Source organism: Erythrolamprus reginae, chromosome 1, assembly GCF_031021105.1.
Source record: "Erythrolamprus reginae isolate rEryReg1 chromosome 1, rEryReg1.hap1, whole genome shotgun sequence".
NCBI classification, from domain to species: Eukaryota; Metazoa; Chordata; class Lepidosauria; order Squamata; family Dipsadidae; genus Erythrolamprus; species Erythrolamprus reginae.
Genome location: NC_091950.1, coordinates 257,116,087 through 257,130,671, shown reverse-complemented (window position 1 = coordinate 257,130,671; position 14,585 = coordinate 257,116,087). Strand labels below are relative to the sequence as shown.

Genomic DNA, 14,585 nt, shown 5'->3' with positions numbered 1-14,585 from the left:
CTCTTCTGGTGAAGTATCGTTGGACATTTTAATATTGATTGTTTCCTGATTGCTTATTTGTATCACATGGCAATCATTAAGTGTTGTACCTTATGATTATTGACAAACGTATCTTTTCTTTTTATGTACACTGAGAACATAGGCACCAAAGACAAATTGCTTGTGTGTCCAATCATGCTTGGCCAATAAAGAATAAAGAATTCTATAATGATCATTTAATCTTTTTTTAAAATGTAGTTGATCCTCCTACACTATAACACTTGTAGGAAATCAAATAACAATGAGTCCAAATAAAGAGACATTGTCTGGGGATTTCTTGAAGAAAAGTCATCAACATTTTCAGCAAGTGATAGAACTATGTGAGTTATAACTGCTGTGAGTCAGACTGATTGTCTACTCAGGAATCATTTGTTGCGCATAAGGGCTTTCATCACCTTTCAAGCAATGAAAGCTTATTTAGTTACGCACCTCAGCCCATCCCCTGTTAAATGACTGCTTTAAGCTCTTTTATGAACTTTATATAATGTGGTTTTAACCACATACTTCAGAACTTATATTGAAACAAGTGAGATTTAAAAGATTCTTAAATTAGATGTCATCTGGGATACGTAAATAGCTCTTAATTTTTGCTAGATTATGGTCTTCACTGCTAATGTTACTTGGTGTAGTATAATGACTAATAATCAGGGGTGGGCTGCTGCCCGGACGGGGTGGGATGGGGATGCAGTGTGGTAGCGAAAATGGAGCTCCACCCCAGAGCACCCAATTTGCACTGAAAGATTTGAAAGAAAATGCAGGGTGTCCTGCATAAGCCACGCCCACAGCGTGGTAGTAAAAAGTTTGGTAGCCCTTCACTGCTAATACTATATGGGAAATTCTGGATGCAGACATTATTATATATGAGTCTTTCACAGAACTTAAGGCAGCCTCATTTTTTCTCATTTTTAAAGGCATAATCAGTCTTAATAGAAATTGCTGATGTAATATGAAGTGCTTTAACCATTTATTTATTTACTAGATTTGTATGCCGCCCCTCTCTTGTTGCTGTAAAATGGGAAAAAAGTTCTTTCAACTTAAGGAATGAACATGTCATGTTTTCTTGAGGGTATTTTTTAAACTCTATATCTTTTGTATTCTGCCTCTCTCAAGGTTGACATAGAAATTAATGGAGAATCTGTGGATTTGCACATGAAATTAGGAGACAATGGAGAAGCATTTTTTGTAGAGGAAACAGATGGCAAAGAGGTGAGATCAGCCTGGCATATGTATTTTGTTTGTCATATTTTATAGTGTGCAAGGGAACACAGAAATCAATAACAAAACAAGGGATTGCTGTTTGTTTTTTAAAAATCAGTTGTGGTAGGATTATCTAATATATTAATCTTTTTTTCTCATCACTTTATTTGTTATATAGGACTAGATTTATTACTAAAATAGCCATTAGTTCATACGATCACATTCTTCAAATTATTTCAGAGGACTATGTCAGGTAGTGGCTAGACATTATAGAAGAAAATGAGGGCTTTCCCCCATTTTCTCTAGTTATGGATTAGCTATTAGCAGAGAAAAGCTATCATAGTATATAATGTATGCATATGATCAATACATTAAATTATTAATTTTTTCCAAGTTTGCAAAGTGGTTAGCATTTATTATCAAAGATTATTAGGGCTCAATTCCTGGCAAGCCACAGCTCTTAAATTTGAAATGGTTTCTTCACTTGCACATTTTTTCTGAGTTTGCCTCCAGAAGAGTTTTTAGTTAACAGTAACAGAATTGGAAGGTCATCTAGTCCAATAATACAGGAGATCTATACTAAGGGTTCGAACCACTGAACTGCCGACCTTTCTGATTGACAAGCTCAGTGTCTTGGCTACTGAGCCACCTAGCCACTTTTGTCAAGAGGGCTTTTGGAAAGGATGGATATGTTTGCATATGCGTGCATTTGTAATATTTAGGTGCATAGTTCCCTCTAAGCTGAGCAGTGAGCAATCGCTCACTTAAAAATCATCATCAACTCAAGAGTTTTCCAAACCTGCCCAGAAGCCGAGAGGGAAAGAGTGAGAGGGAAGGAGAGAGAGAGGAAGAGAGGAAGAGAGAGAAACAGATAGAAAAAAGAGAGGAAGAAAAAGAGAAAGAAAAAGAATGGGAGTAAGGAAGAGAGAAAGAAAATCAAAATCTAGTTTGAAACTAGCTCAACTATTTAAGTGGCATTTTGATATTGATAGAGTTGCCCTATTATGAGCTCACTGTTATAGACACACAGTACAGTATTTTATTTTGAAATTCTCTGAGGCAAAACAGGGTGGGTTTTTTGTTTGTTTGTTTGTTTATTTATTATTTCTGTGCCGCCCAGTCCCGAAGGGACTGCCGCTCAGACACTATACTTTTCCGCCCACCCCCCCAAAAAATTAGAGGGAACACTGTTTAGGTGTATGTTTATATTCACATACACATATTCTGCTAGCCTTGTAAGATTCACTGGTGCGGAACGAATTTGGAGCACGTAGAATCACTATTGTTACATTTGAGTTGACAGATGCCAGGTGTCAACAGGCTTGTGTTTCCTTTCTTTAAGGAGGCAATTCCATACCACTTGGCTACATCGCCCATTTTGACTGAGGGAACTACTCTCATGGAATTACAGCTGAAGAGAAATTCTGCAGATAGGTTAAGGAGCATGGATACTGCTGGTCCTTCACAGTTACCAATCCCTACTTCTCCTTCTGCCACTGAATCCATTACTGCAAGTTGTTCTGTCAAGAAAAGGAGGAAGAGGAGAAGGAAATCCGCCCATAAAATAGACACTTCAAAAAGAGACGAGAATGCCGATACTACTGAAGATGAAAACATGTTCCCTATAGAAATGAGTTCCGATGAAGAAAATGAGCTGCTAGATACTACTTCCAGGTATTAATTGAGAGAGTTAATTTATTAAGAGTGTTAATTTTTAATTTCAAGTCAAACAATAATGTAATGTTTAAATGTTTTAAATAGATCTTTTTTTTCTTCTGCTTTTTTTATAGTACAAGAACTATAGAATATTAATCTATTGTTTTTAATTTGATTAAAGTTCCAGGACTACAGTGTTATGGTTACCTTGTGAAGTTTAGTTTAAAAGTGAGAGGTTATGTTTCAATGCAAGCTGTAATTTATGTTGTATTGTTTTTTAAAATAGTGTGTACATGAATTTGCAGCACAGCAACCAAACAATTAGTTGCTATGATTTTTGTAACTACATTAATGTTCCTCATAGATAGGTTATATCTATGGAATGTCTCCTAGTTGTCATTACGATAGCAGATTCCTAGCAATAGGAATCTCCTAGTTGTCCTTTATTTCATAAAATGGAACCAAGAAAAGAAAAATAAATAAATAAGGCAATCGTGAAAAAAAAAATAAAGGGAACAATATTTTCCTGTCCAAATGCACAAATATATTTCATCCATCCATATAGGCATTAAAAAAAAATAGCCCGAAGTTTTAAAACATTCCAAAATCTGGATCTGGTTTTTGAAATTAATGTTTTGTAACAGTGAAGGGAACTAGATTAGATTAGATTAGATTTATTGGATTTATATGCCGCCCCTCTCTGCAGACTCGGGGCGGCTCACAACAATAGTAAAAAATAGTATATAGTAAAAAATAGTACAACTAACTAATATTTGCAAAAATGTCTTGAGTAAAGGGATTCTTGAGATGATATAAAGCTGATGAATGTGTAAAAATATTGTGCCTGGCGAACAGTAGATGACTATATGTATATAAAATATATATTTGCATATAGATGTGAATAGGCAGAACATAGTTGCTTGATCCATGTTTCTTCAGAATTAGTCCCTCCTTCCCTCCCTCCCCCTCCCTCCCTCCCTACACACACACACACACTCACACTCACACAGATGTGACTAGGCAGAACACTTAATTTATACTGACCAGAAAAGCAAAGCAAATGCACAGATACAAAATTGCATGCATATATGATCAAAATGTCTATTTTTTACAACCCCCCCCCAGCTGATTGTATTTTGTTGCACTTGTAAATTTGAAGCATTATACTGCTGTACACTTTCAAAATAAATTACTGTATCCTCATTAACTGAGAACAAGATAAAAAACTCCAGCAAATAAGATAATAACACCATCTGTTTTTTTCCATTGAATTTGTAATGAATGACTACTAGAACATCTTAAAGAGTCCATCTGGAAAGAACTTCAGATATGATATATGGTATGATATGATCAGTTGTAACGTAATAATAGATTTTCCCAAGAATTCCTAGCTCAGGTGGTTATGGAAAATTTAGAAAACACATTTTTTTAAAAAAATTGCACATGTTCTGAAAGTATCTAGAATCTTTAACAACAGCATCCGTGGGTTTAAAATGTGCTAATTTAACATGTTTTTGTTGTACCACTAATACTGCATGCAGTGCTAGTTATGGGTATTTAAAACAAATTCCTTCTTTTTCTGTATATTTTTTTATGTTCAGAACATCTGTCCCTGATTTGTCCAGGGATGAAGACATCGAGACGGCTCCGTCTATAAATATGCTTGCACATCATCACTCAGATGGAGAATGGACACCCAGACAGAGGTACAATGCATGTTACCAGGATAAATCAAATAACCTCCACACTGAACCCTTTTCATGCATTCTTTCTTTTCAGGCCTACTCGGAAAGGACAAGACTTTTCATGCTTCTGGCCTTAATGCTATGAGTATCTCCCTCTTTCTGGTTTCAACTCCATTTCGGCCATTTAAATTCCAGTTCAATCCTTCCAGTCCCAGTCACACATTCAGGGCTCAGCTATATGTTATATGTGAATGTGTGTAAGCAAATTTCTTCCACTTCAAATCTGTGCGAAGATGAATTGTTTGGAACAGTTTTTAAGTTGGGAGCTGAGAAGGATTCGTTCAAGCTTTGCCCTTCTAATAGAATACAGATTTTCTATACATTTCATGTATAACAGGAATGGTTTGATCTCTTATCTTGTTAGGCTTAGTTTCAGAAAGCTGTTGGCCTTAGGTATCCATTTTTAGTTATAATGTTCTTTCGGTTGGTATAAACATACACAAAGTCTTTATGTATCCTCAGGATTGAGTGTTGCTTGATTTGGGGTGATTATGTTACCACAAAGTGTAATGGTGCCTATGCTGTTTTGCAGCTTCTTGTTAAAGCATTTGTGTGGAGTGGTTTTGTGGTTTCTTAAACTCTCTTCTGCCTTCCGGTGTCTTGCATAAGGCAGTTCTGGAGCTTGTCATTTAGAAACTCCCTTTTGTTTAACCTAATTTGGTTGTTTTCCAAGAGGCAGATGACAGCCTCAGCAACATGGGTTGATTTGAAACATATTGCAGGATAATGTGGCCTAATCTTTCTCTTTTTCCCCCCTCCCCTCCTGCTATATTATACTATCCAGTAAACCTACAACTTGCATAGGGAGGCCCAAACATCTCCCTGTTCCACCAGAGGGAAACTTATCTAGTTCTTGTCCTGACCGGACCTCACACTGTCCTGCTGCAGACAGGTAGACCAACCAATTTCATTTTTGGATTGGTGATTAACTTTTTAATACTGTTAACAGTGTACAGGATTGGTGGATCTTTTCAAACTGTTATCGTTTACTAACTCATGGCAGGAAACTGGGAAGTCGTTCATTGTATGGGATTTTTAAGTCATAGTATTGATTGTACAAAAGTATAAATCTCTCATCATAAAGTGTCTGTCTGTCTGACCGTCCGTCTGTCCACCCACCCACCCACCCACCCAACCAACCAACCACCCATCCTTCCATCCATCCATATCCATATCCATATCCATCCCTCCCTCCATCCATCCCTCCATCCATATCCATCCATCCATCCATCCATCCATCCATCCATCCATCCCATAGATCTCATGGTACTCGTTTTTGACTCCTTTTTCTTTCTTCAGATTTTTTTTTAAAATAATATCCTTCCTTTTACTTTGCCTAGAATTTATTGATTATTGCCTTACGTTCTTGGTTTTTCTGCCTTTCCAAAGTTGGGTTTGTAAACTCCAGGTTCCTGAATCTGATTGCTTAGTCCAGCCCTCTGTACTAGCGGAGAAGAGGGTAGTAAGTCAGAAGATTTCCTCAGTGTTGCCCAATCAATTTGATGTTCTATTTTTCTAATCTTACTATATTTTATATAGTATCATACTGGACAACACAAGGATTTGGGCTCATAAAATCATCTGCTACAACATCCTTCCTGTCAATGACTACCTCAGCTTCAACCATAACAATACATGGGCACACAACAGATACAAACTCAAAGTGAACTGCTCCAAACTTGACTGTAGAAAATATGACTTCAGCAACCTAGTAGTTAATGCCTGGAACTCACTATCTGACTCTGTAGTTTCGTCACTAAACCCCCAAAACTTTACCCTACTGTTGACCTCACCCTATTCCTAAGAGGTCAGTAAGGGGCCTGCATAAGTATACCAGCGTGCCTACCATTCCTGACCTAATGTTTCCCTCTTATTAGTACCCATCTCATGTATATAAACAGTGTTTTATCTATGTATAGTACCAATACATACTTGACAAAATGAAATAAATAAAAATAAAATCCACAGGGGATTATCAGTCCCCTTGTTAATGGCTTACATGCCTTTTGGGGCGTGGGAAATCTGTACACGAGTTGACAGCCTCTGTCACAAGGTCTGCGGCTTGGGGTTTCCTTTAACACTCACCAGCTGGTGTGCTTTTATAGATTCACAACTTCCTTCCTTCAGAGAGCATTTAGCTTGTGCATTTAATTTTTTTTTTTTTGGCCTGTGTCTGATGGGGGGGGGGGAATTATACTTCCATTTCTGTAGTTGTTGAGTTTCTTATCAGGGTGACATTTGAGAGCAACCGCTCATCAACTCTCTGAATAGTTTTCTTTATCCTTTGTTATTGCATCAGGTTCATATACGTACACAAGCTGCTTATCCATATGTTTTCCACATTATGAAACAAGTTACAACCATCCTTAAATACGAAGAGAAATAAAGAAGATTCGAATAAGACTATACTGTACTTTAATCCATATTTGCACCAAGGATGTTATTTTAATGATATAATTCAATATTCCGAAAGATCAGTACATTTCACAACTAGGAAAGTTTCGGTCATTTTCAGATTGAATCTAGCATATCTAAAGCAAAAAGCCAATTTGCAATAAGAATCTGTTTTTCTCCTTCTCCAGCTCGAGAAGGAGAAAAACATGTTCGAGTCATTTTTAAAAAATTGTTTACAATTCAAATTGCTGAATTTTTTGAAAGCAGCTTTTAAAAATCCAGCACTGATGATGTTACCTACTTCTGGTAATGAATTGTCTTGCAACAAAACAACCAAGCTCAGAGAGCATCAAGAATCTCTCAGCATTTGTTCTAAAGTAGCCTCTATGAAAAGGATAGCTTTCTTCCTGGGGATTATTATTGCAAGAGAAATGAATGGAGCCTGTAAATAAACATTTACAATGTGCATCTTATAGTCCGAAAAATACGGTATATACTAGGGGTGGGCAATTAATTTTGCCATAGGGCCGCATGAGAAATTGGGATGGTTTTAGAAGGCCAGACTAATATGATTAACTCAGTTCTACCCAATACTGTATATTATTGGGTAGAACTGAGTTAATTATATTATAATTATAAATTATAATTTTATATATATATATAATTATATATTATATATCTTGAACACCCGGTTCTTATCTCCCTCCTTCCTTCCTTCCTTCCTTCCTTCCTTCCTTCCTTCCTTCCTTCCTTCCTTCCTTCCTTCCTTCCTTCCTTCCTTCCTTCCCTCCCTCCCTCCCTCCCTCCCTCCCTCCCTCCCTCCCTCCCTCCTTAATCCCTCCATTCTCAGTTTTCCAATTCTCTCTCTGCTCCCCAACCTGATTTCCCCCCACTGGGGGTGGGAGAGGCTCTGCTGTGAATTCCCAAAGAAGGTTAAGTCAACTTACGGGAAAGGTGGAGAGGGCGAGGTGAGAGCTCCGGTGAGAAAAAATACCCCCTCTCACTGAAGGGTTCTGCATGGATTTCAGCAGGGAGGACAACATGTTTTGATTTTGAAAAAGTTTGAGCTTAAAACACTCCACTTTAAATTCAGACTGACTGTATGGTTTTGAAATGTGCTGTTTTATTTATTTTTATTTTATTTATTACTTAGATTTGTATGCCGCCCCTCTCCGAAGACTCGGGGCGGCTCACAACATGTAAAAACAAATCATAAGCAATCAGACAAATTTAAAATATTTAAATATTTAAAAACCCCATATGCTAACAGACACACACACAGACATACCATGCATAAATTAAACGTGCCCAGGGGGAGATGTTCAGTTCCCCCATGCCTGACGGCAAAGGTGGGTTTTAAGGAGTTTACGGAAGGCAGGAAGAGTAGGGGCAGTTCTAATCTCCGGGGGGAGTTGGTTCCAGAGGGCCGGTGCCGCCACAGAGAAGGCTCTTCCCCTGGGGCCCGCCAACCGACATTGTTTAGTTGACGGGACCCGGAGAAGGCCCACTCTGTGGGACCTAATCGGTCGCTGGGATTCGTGCGGCAGGAGGCGGTCTCGGAGATATTCGGGTCCGATGCCATGAAGGGCTTTAAAGGTCATAACCAACACTTTGAATTGTGACCGGAAATTGATCGGCAGCCAATGCAGACTGCGGAGTGATGGTGAAACATGGGCATACCTAGGTAGGCCCATGACTGCTCTCGCAGCTGCATTTTGCACGATCTGAAGTTTCCGAACACTTTTCAAAGGTAGCCCCATGTAGAGAGCATTACAGTAGTCGAACCTCGAGGTGATGAGGGCATGAGTGACTGTGAGCAATGAGTCCCGGTCCAGATAGGGCCGCAACTGATGTACCAGGCGAACCTGGGCAAACGCCCCCCTCGCCACAGCTGAAAGGTGTTGTTCTAATGTGAGCTGTGGATCGAGGAGGACGCCCAAGTTGCGGACCCTCTCTGAGGGGGTCAATAATTCCCCCCCCAGGGTAATGGACGGACAGATGGAATTGTCCTTGGGAGGCAAAACCCACAGCCACTCCGTCTTATCCGGGTTGAGCTTGAGTCTGTTGACACCCATCCAGGCCCCAACAGCCTCCAGGCACCGGCACATCACTTCCACCGCTTCATTGACTGGGCATGGGGTGGAGATGTAAAGCTGGGTATCATCCGCATATTGATGATACCTCACCCCATGTCCTTGGATGATCTCGCCCAGCGGTTTCATGTAGATGTTAAATAGCAGGGGGGGAGAGGACCGACCCCTGAGGCACCCCACAAGGGAGAGACCTAGGAGTCGACCTCTGTCCCCCCACTAACACCGACTGCGACCGGCCAGAGAGGTAGGAGGAGAACCACTGAAGAACAGTGCCTCCCACCCCCAGCCCCTCCAGCCGGTGCAGAAGGATACCATGGTCGATGGTATCGAAAGCCGCTGAGAGGTCAAGGAGCACCAGGACAGAGGATAAACCCCTGTCCCGGGCCCGCCAGAGATCATCCATCAACGCGTTTTAACAAAACCAGTAGTATTCTGAACTTGAAACAAGTTTCCTCTGATCGCAGAAACTGGTTTCAAACTTGCGACAAAGCAGTTTGGGGTTCTGAAAGTTCCAGTAAGATTCCGATGGCGTGTTTCACATTTGAATCACCTGTCTCTGGAATTTAAAATGGCCATTTTGAGCTTGAAACCTTTTGCACAGATATCCGAAATTATGTGCAATTCTGAGCTTAGAGGATAAAAGTCAAGTTACAGTATGTGGACCTGCATGCTGTTTTTCCTGTTTCAGGAGCCACTGTCTCTGTTTGTGCACATTGCAGTTCCCATAGGTGTCTTCCTTTGCGTGGGCCTATACGGTAATAGTCAGAATTACCTTTTGTTGACCTTGCTCTGTCAAAGAAAGAATGAAAAGAAACCTTTCTGGGTTTTTTTCTGGAAGGTAGAGGCAAGATCCTAAAGCTTTTATTTTGCTGTGATCTCTAGCAACTTCCTTTGAAATGTGCCTCCTGTTGAAACTAATACAACTTTGTATAACACTTGAAACACTTTGTATAATACTTGAAAACACATACTGTGCACCAAGTGGCAAATTGTCTGTTAAAAGGGAAAAGCACAGTGTTTGTTCATTTATGCATGTTTCAGGGGCTACAATGTGGTCATATGTGCAGTTGAATTCTCAAAGGAAGTCTTTGGAAGCCTTTTTTCTTTGCCAAACAAAAGAATGGGACCATTACCTCTTTGTTTAGCTTCAGAATGTTGAATCTCAGTTTAGTTTAACATCATCTTCTCCTCTGGCCAGCAGTTTTGGTTGCCTCTTGATCAAGACATATAGCCAAATTGATTTAGTAGGCTTAAATTTATTTATTTTATTTATTTTTATTTTATTTATTTATTTATTTTGTCCAATACACATTGAGGGTTTTAGTGGGTATATATCTATATACACATAGTAAAATACATGATGAAGGTTATAGAGGAGATACTCATGGTAAAATATATCTAAGAAATAATAGAAAAGAAGGTATAGTAATAGAACATATCAATGAAAGAATAGAAGAAGAGATATAGGAATAGAAGAAAGGTATAGGAGATATAGGAGAGCAATAGGACAGGGGACGGAAGGCACTCTAGTGCACTTGTACTCGCCCCTTACTGACCTCTTAGGAATCTGGATAGTTCAACCATAGATAATCTAAGGGTAAAGTGTTGGGGGTCTGGGGATGACACTATGAAGTCCGGTAATGAGCTCCACACTTCGACAACTCGGTTACTGAAGTCATATTTTTTACAGTCAAGTTTGTAGCGGTTAATATTAAGTCTAAATCTGTTGTGTGCTCTTGTGTTGTTGTGGCTGAAGCTGAAGTAGTCGCCAACAGGCTGGACGTTGCAGCATATGATCTTGTGGGTAATACTTAGATCTTGTTTAAGGTGTCTTAGTTCTAAACTTTCTAGGCCCAGGATTGAAAGTCTAGTCTCATAGACTATTTCGAGTGGAGGAGTGAAGGGCTCTTCTGGTGAAGTATCTTTGGACGTTTTCAAGGGTGTTAATGTCTGAGATGCGATATGGGTTCCAAACAGATGAACTGTATTCGAGGATGGGTCTGGCAAAAGTTTTGTAAGCTCTGGTAAGTAATGTGAGATTGCCAGAGCAGAAACTACGTAGGATTAGGTTTACAACTCTTGAAGCCTTCTTGGCTATATTGTTGCAGTGGGCTTTGGCACTTAAATCTTTTGTTATTTGTATACCAAGGTCTTTAACCGAGTGGGGATTATCTGTGATAATCCATACAGTATTGGCACTCAGGAATAGAAAATTGAGCAGCCTGCTTGACCTTATGCTCTTCCTGATTCTTCCCTGTTCTTCTTGCAGCCCTTTGGATTCGCGACCTCTCACTCCTAAAAGTGACTCTGAATTAGTCAGTAAACCTCTGGAAAGAAATGTTGCAAACAGTAATCCTCCCATACATTGGGACTGGGGAGAACTACCTCAAGCCACAAAGGTATGTGAACAAACACAAGAATCAGACATTACAGATTTTTAAATATAGAACATTTGAGGTTCCTCTTCTGCCTGAATGGGACATAGAACTCTGAAGTAGGTACAGTAATAGATACAGAAAGAGGACGTAGATAATACTGTAAACCATAGCTTATCATTACTGTGGTGTTAGGAATATTGGACTCCTAGCCCTATCTTCTACCTGGTGTTTTGCCATGGCTTTGTAGAGAGGGCAAGAATCTATTTATCTTTTAGACACATTTTAGTTAGCTTGAATTGTGGTTTGTCCAAAGGACCAAGTATTGTTCATGATTTAGATACTTGCTTGTTCAGTTAAGGTAGAGTTAAAACTAAGAGCTAAAACGGAGTCCTTTGGGATTGGGCGACATACAAATCTAATTAAATAAATAAGTAAGTAAGTAAATAAATAAATAAATAAATAAATAAGAATAATTTCTGGTTGATACAGAAAGGATGAAGTGTAGCTCAAAAGCTAATGGTGATGCTTCCTTGCGGTTTCTTAGTAGTGACACCTGGGGAGATGAGACAGGTGGCAATGAAATGTATGATTGCAAAACAAATACATGGTACTATGTTTGCATCATTGTCATTTGTCATCTGTCACTTTCTGGAAAACACAATAATTGAATACGGTATATGGAAGGAAGGAAAATTGTTGCCTGGTCTATGGCCTTTAACTTACGAGTGGGGCATTTTTGACTGATTTCTAACATTTCAATACTGAGCAGAATGCGAGATACTGAAACAGTGGTTTTCAACCTTTCTAATGCAGCGACTGCTTAATACAGTTGTAGTGACCCCTAACCATAAGTCTAGCGCCAATTCTCCCAATAGAGGTTTGAGCTAATTGGCAGGAAGGTCAGAGGGACACTCCCACTGTAAACTCTGATTGGTTGGATTGTAAAAATATATTTCAAGGCGCTTTCCCCATGGTCTTTGGCGACCCCTGTGAAATAGTCTTTAGACCCCCAAAGGGATCCCAACCCCCAGGTTGAGAACCACTTGAATTAAAACAATTCTACATGTAATTTAGGAGTGTTCCTTTGACCAGGATGCCTGATTATGTCTAAATAACTTCCATAATACTGTAACTGTAAAACCTGGGTTTCCAGAATTGTTCCCACACTTCCAGTGTTAAAATGTGGATTGAATGACAAGCCAGAGGATTGGGTCTCTGCAATAAAGAAATCTAATCCCTTACTATACTTTTAATTTTACTTTTTAATACTTTTCATACATGGTCCAGAGGAAGGAGCTGAAGTTACGCTCTGTTTCGGATCCTGACAAATGATAGTGTCATCTTCCCAATAAGAACTGGGTTTTCTCAATATTGTTCCTTCATAGAATTTAGTGCACTAGGATTAACCTCCTAGTGGCCTTCCATCCTGCCGATGCCCAGGCTGAGATTGTGTAGTTTTGTCAAGATCATGTGATCATGAGACTGTTTCCGGGCACAATTCAAAGTGTTGGTCATCACCTATAAAGCCCTTCATGGCACCGGACCAGGGTATCTACGAGACCACCTTCTGCCGCATGAATCCCAGCGACCGGTTAAGTCCCACAGAGTGGGCCTTCTCTGGGTTCCGTCAACAAAACAATGTTGTTTGGCGGGGCCCAGGGGAAAAGCCTTCTCTGTGGCGGCCCCGGCCCTCTGGAACCAACTCCCCCCGGAGATTAGAATTGCCCCCACCCTCCTTGCCTTTTGTAAGCTCCTTAAAACCCACCTCTGCCGTCAGGCATGGGGGAACTGAGATATTCTTTCCCCCTAGGCCTTTACAATTTATGCATGTTATGTTTGTTTGTAAGGGTTTTTTAGTTGTTTTAGTATTGGATTTATATGATGTTTTATATTACTGTTGTGAGCTGCCCCGAGTCTACGGAGAGGGGCGGCATACAAATCCAATAAAATAAATAAGTAAGTAAGTAAGTAAGTAAGTAAGTAAGTAAGTAAGTAAGTAAGTAAGTAAGTACCCCAGGATATAGTGGCCAACAAAAGTCTGAAAACAGCATACCAGAAAGCAAGGCTGCCTCTGTCTCTTTGGAGAATATGCTTGCGGTCAAATTCAGATTTGTTTCAGTGCACTTTATGAAATAATCCTGACTCTTATGCTTTTGTTTCTCACATTCCGTGTCACTTTGTGTTCTTGTTTTTTCGGGAACTTAAAAAAAAAAAATTATGCTCCTTGGAACAAACTTCCAGCAGACGTGGTGGATAAATCCGCAGTAACATGCCTGGGATAAACATATATCCATCCTAAGATAAAATACAGAAAATAGTATAAGGGCAGACTAGATGGACCATGAGGTCTTTTTCTGCCGTCAGACTTCTATGTTTCTATGTTTCTCTTTTCTTTTTTCCTTTCTAGACCGCCATCCCACACAAGCCGAAAGAATCCAGCACCTCGGTGACTCTGAATCCTTCTGGCAGCACTCACTTTCGAGTCATTCAGAGTACGGATACGGAAGAGGCCCAGCACCTCTCTTCCCTGCGTGACCTTGGACAGCATGATACTGTGTTGGCTATGGAAGAAGCAGAGTTCCTGGCGCCTGAAACATCCCAAGCGGAAATAGAGACTTTAGGGGCAGCAGCCCTGCCACTTCCGGCCGGTGAAGAATTAAAACCAGCCACAGTGTGCTCGACGCAGCCAGCTGGCAAAACAGATTCTCCCTCGAAAAAAAAGGGTATATAGCACCTTCCCCCCCCCCAACCAAGCATTATTGTCAACAATTTGTTTCCCATGGTATTTAACTGGCCTTTGCAAGAAATGAGCTAGTGATGGGAAAGAGAAAGCAATTTGCTTCCTGAGTCAACAAAGTGGAAATGCAAAGAGGCTTTTCATGCTGTCACTTCTTTAAATGGATGCAGCAGATTCCTTAAGATTGGGGGGAGCAAGCGCAGAGAAGCGCTCAGTTAATAGTGCAGTTTTCTAGCCCTTCAAATGGAAAACGGGATACAGACAGAGGTGGGGTGCTAAGGTGGAACAGTGATGTGTGCTCGTCCCCGTGGCTCTGAGTGCTAGCGGAGTCCAGCGCAATTATGCT

General features: G+C 40.0%; 1 protein-coding gene across 3 annotated transcripts in view; it reads left to right on the top strand.

Annotated features, from left to right (window-relative positions):
- Positions 1-14,585, top strand: part of LPIN1 (lipin 1) — a 63,349-nt gene that overhangs the window by 17,231 nt on the left and 31,533 nt on the right. For 2 of the 3 annotated variants that reach the window (XM_070732870.1, XM_070732868.1), the window contains exons 3-8: positions 1,150-1,245; positions 2,579-2,910; positions 4,494-4,598; positions 5,422-5,529; positions 11,394-11,523; positions 13,910-14,225. In XM_070732870.1, coding sequence (XP_070588971.1) covers positions 1,150-1,245; positions 2,579-2,910; positions 4,494-4,598; positions 5,422-5,529; positions 11,394-11,523; positions 13,910-14,225 — 1,087 coding nt within the window. The remainder of the gene's footprint in view (positions 1-1,149; positions 1,246-2,578; positions 2,911-4,493; positions 4,599-5,421; positions 5,530-11,393; positions 11,524-13,909; positions 14,226-14,585) is intronic. The other variant, XM_070732871.1, reaches the window with a different exon arrangement.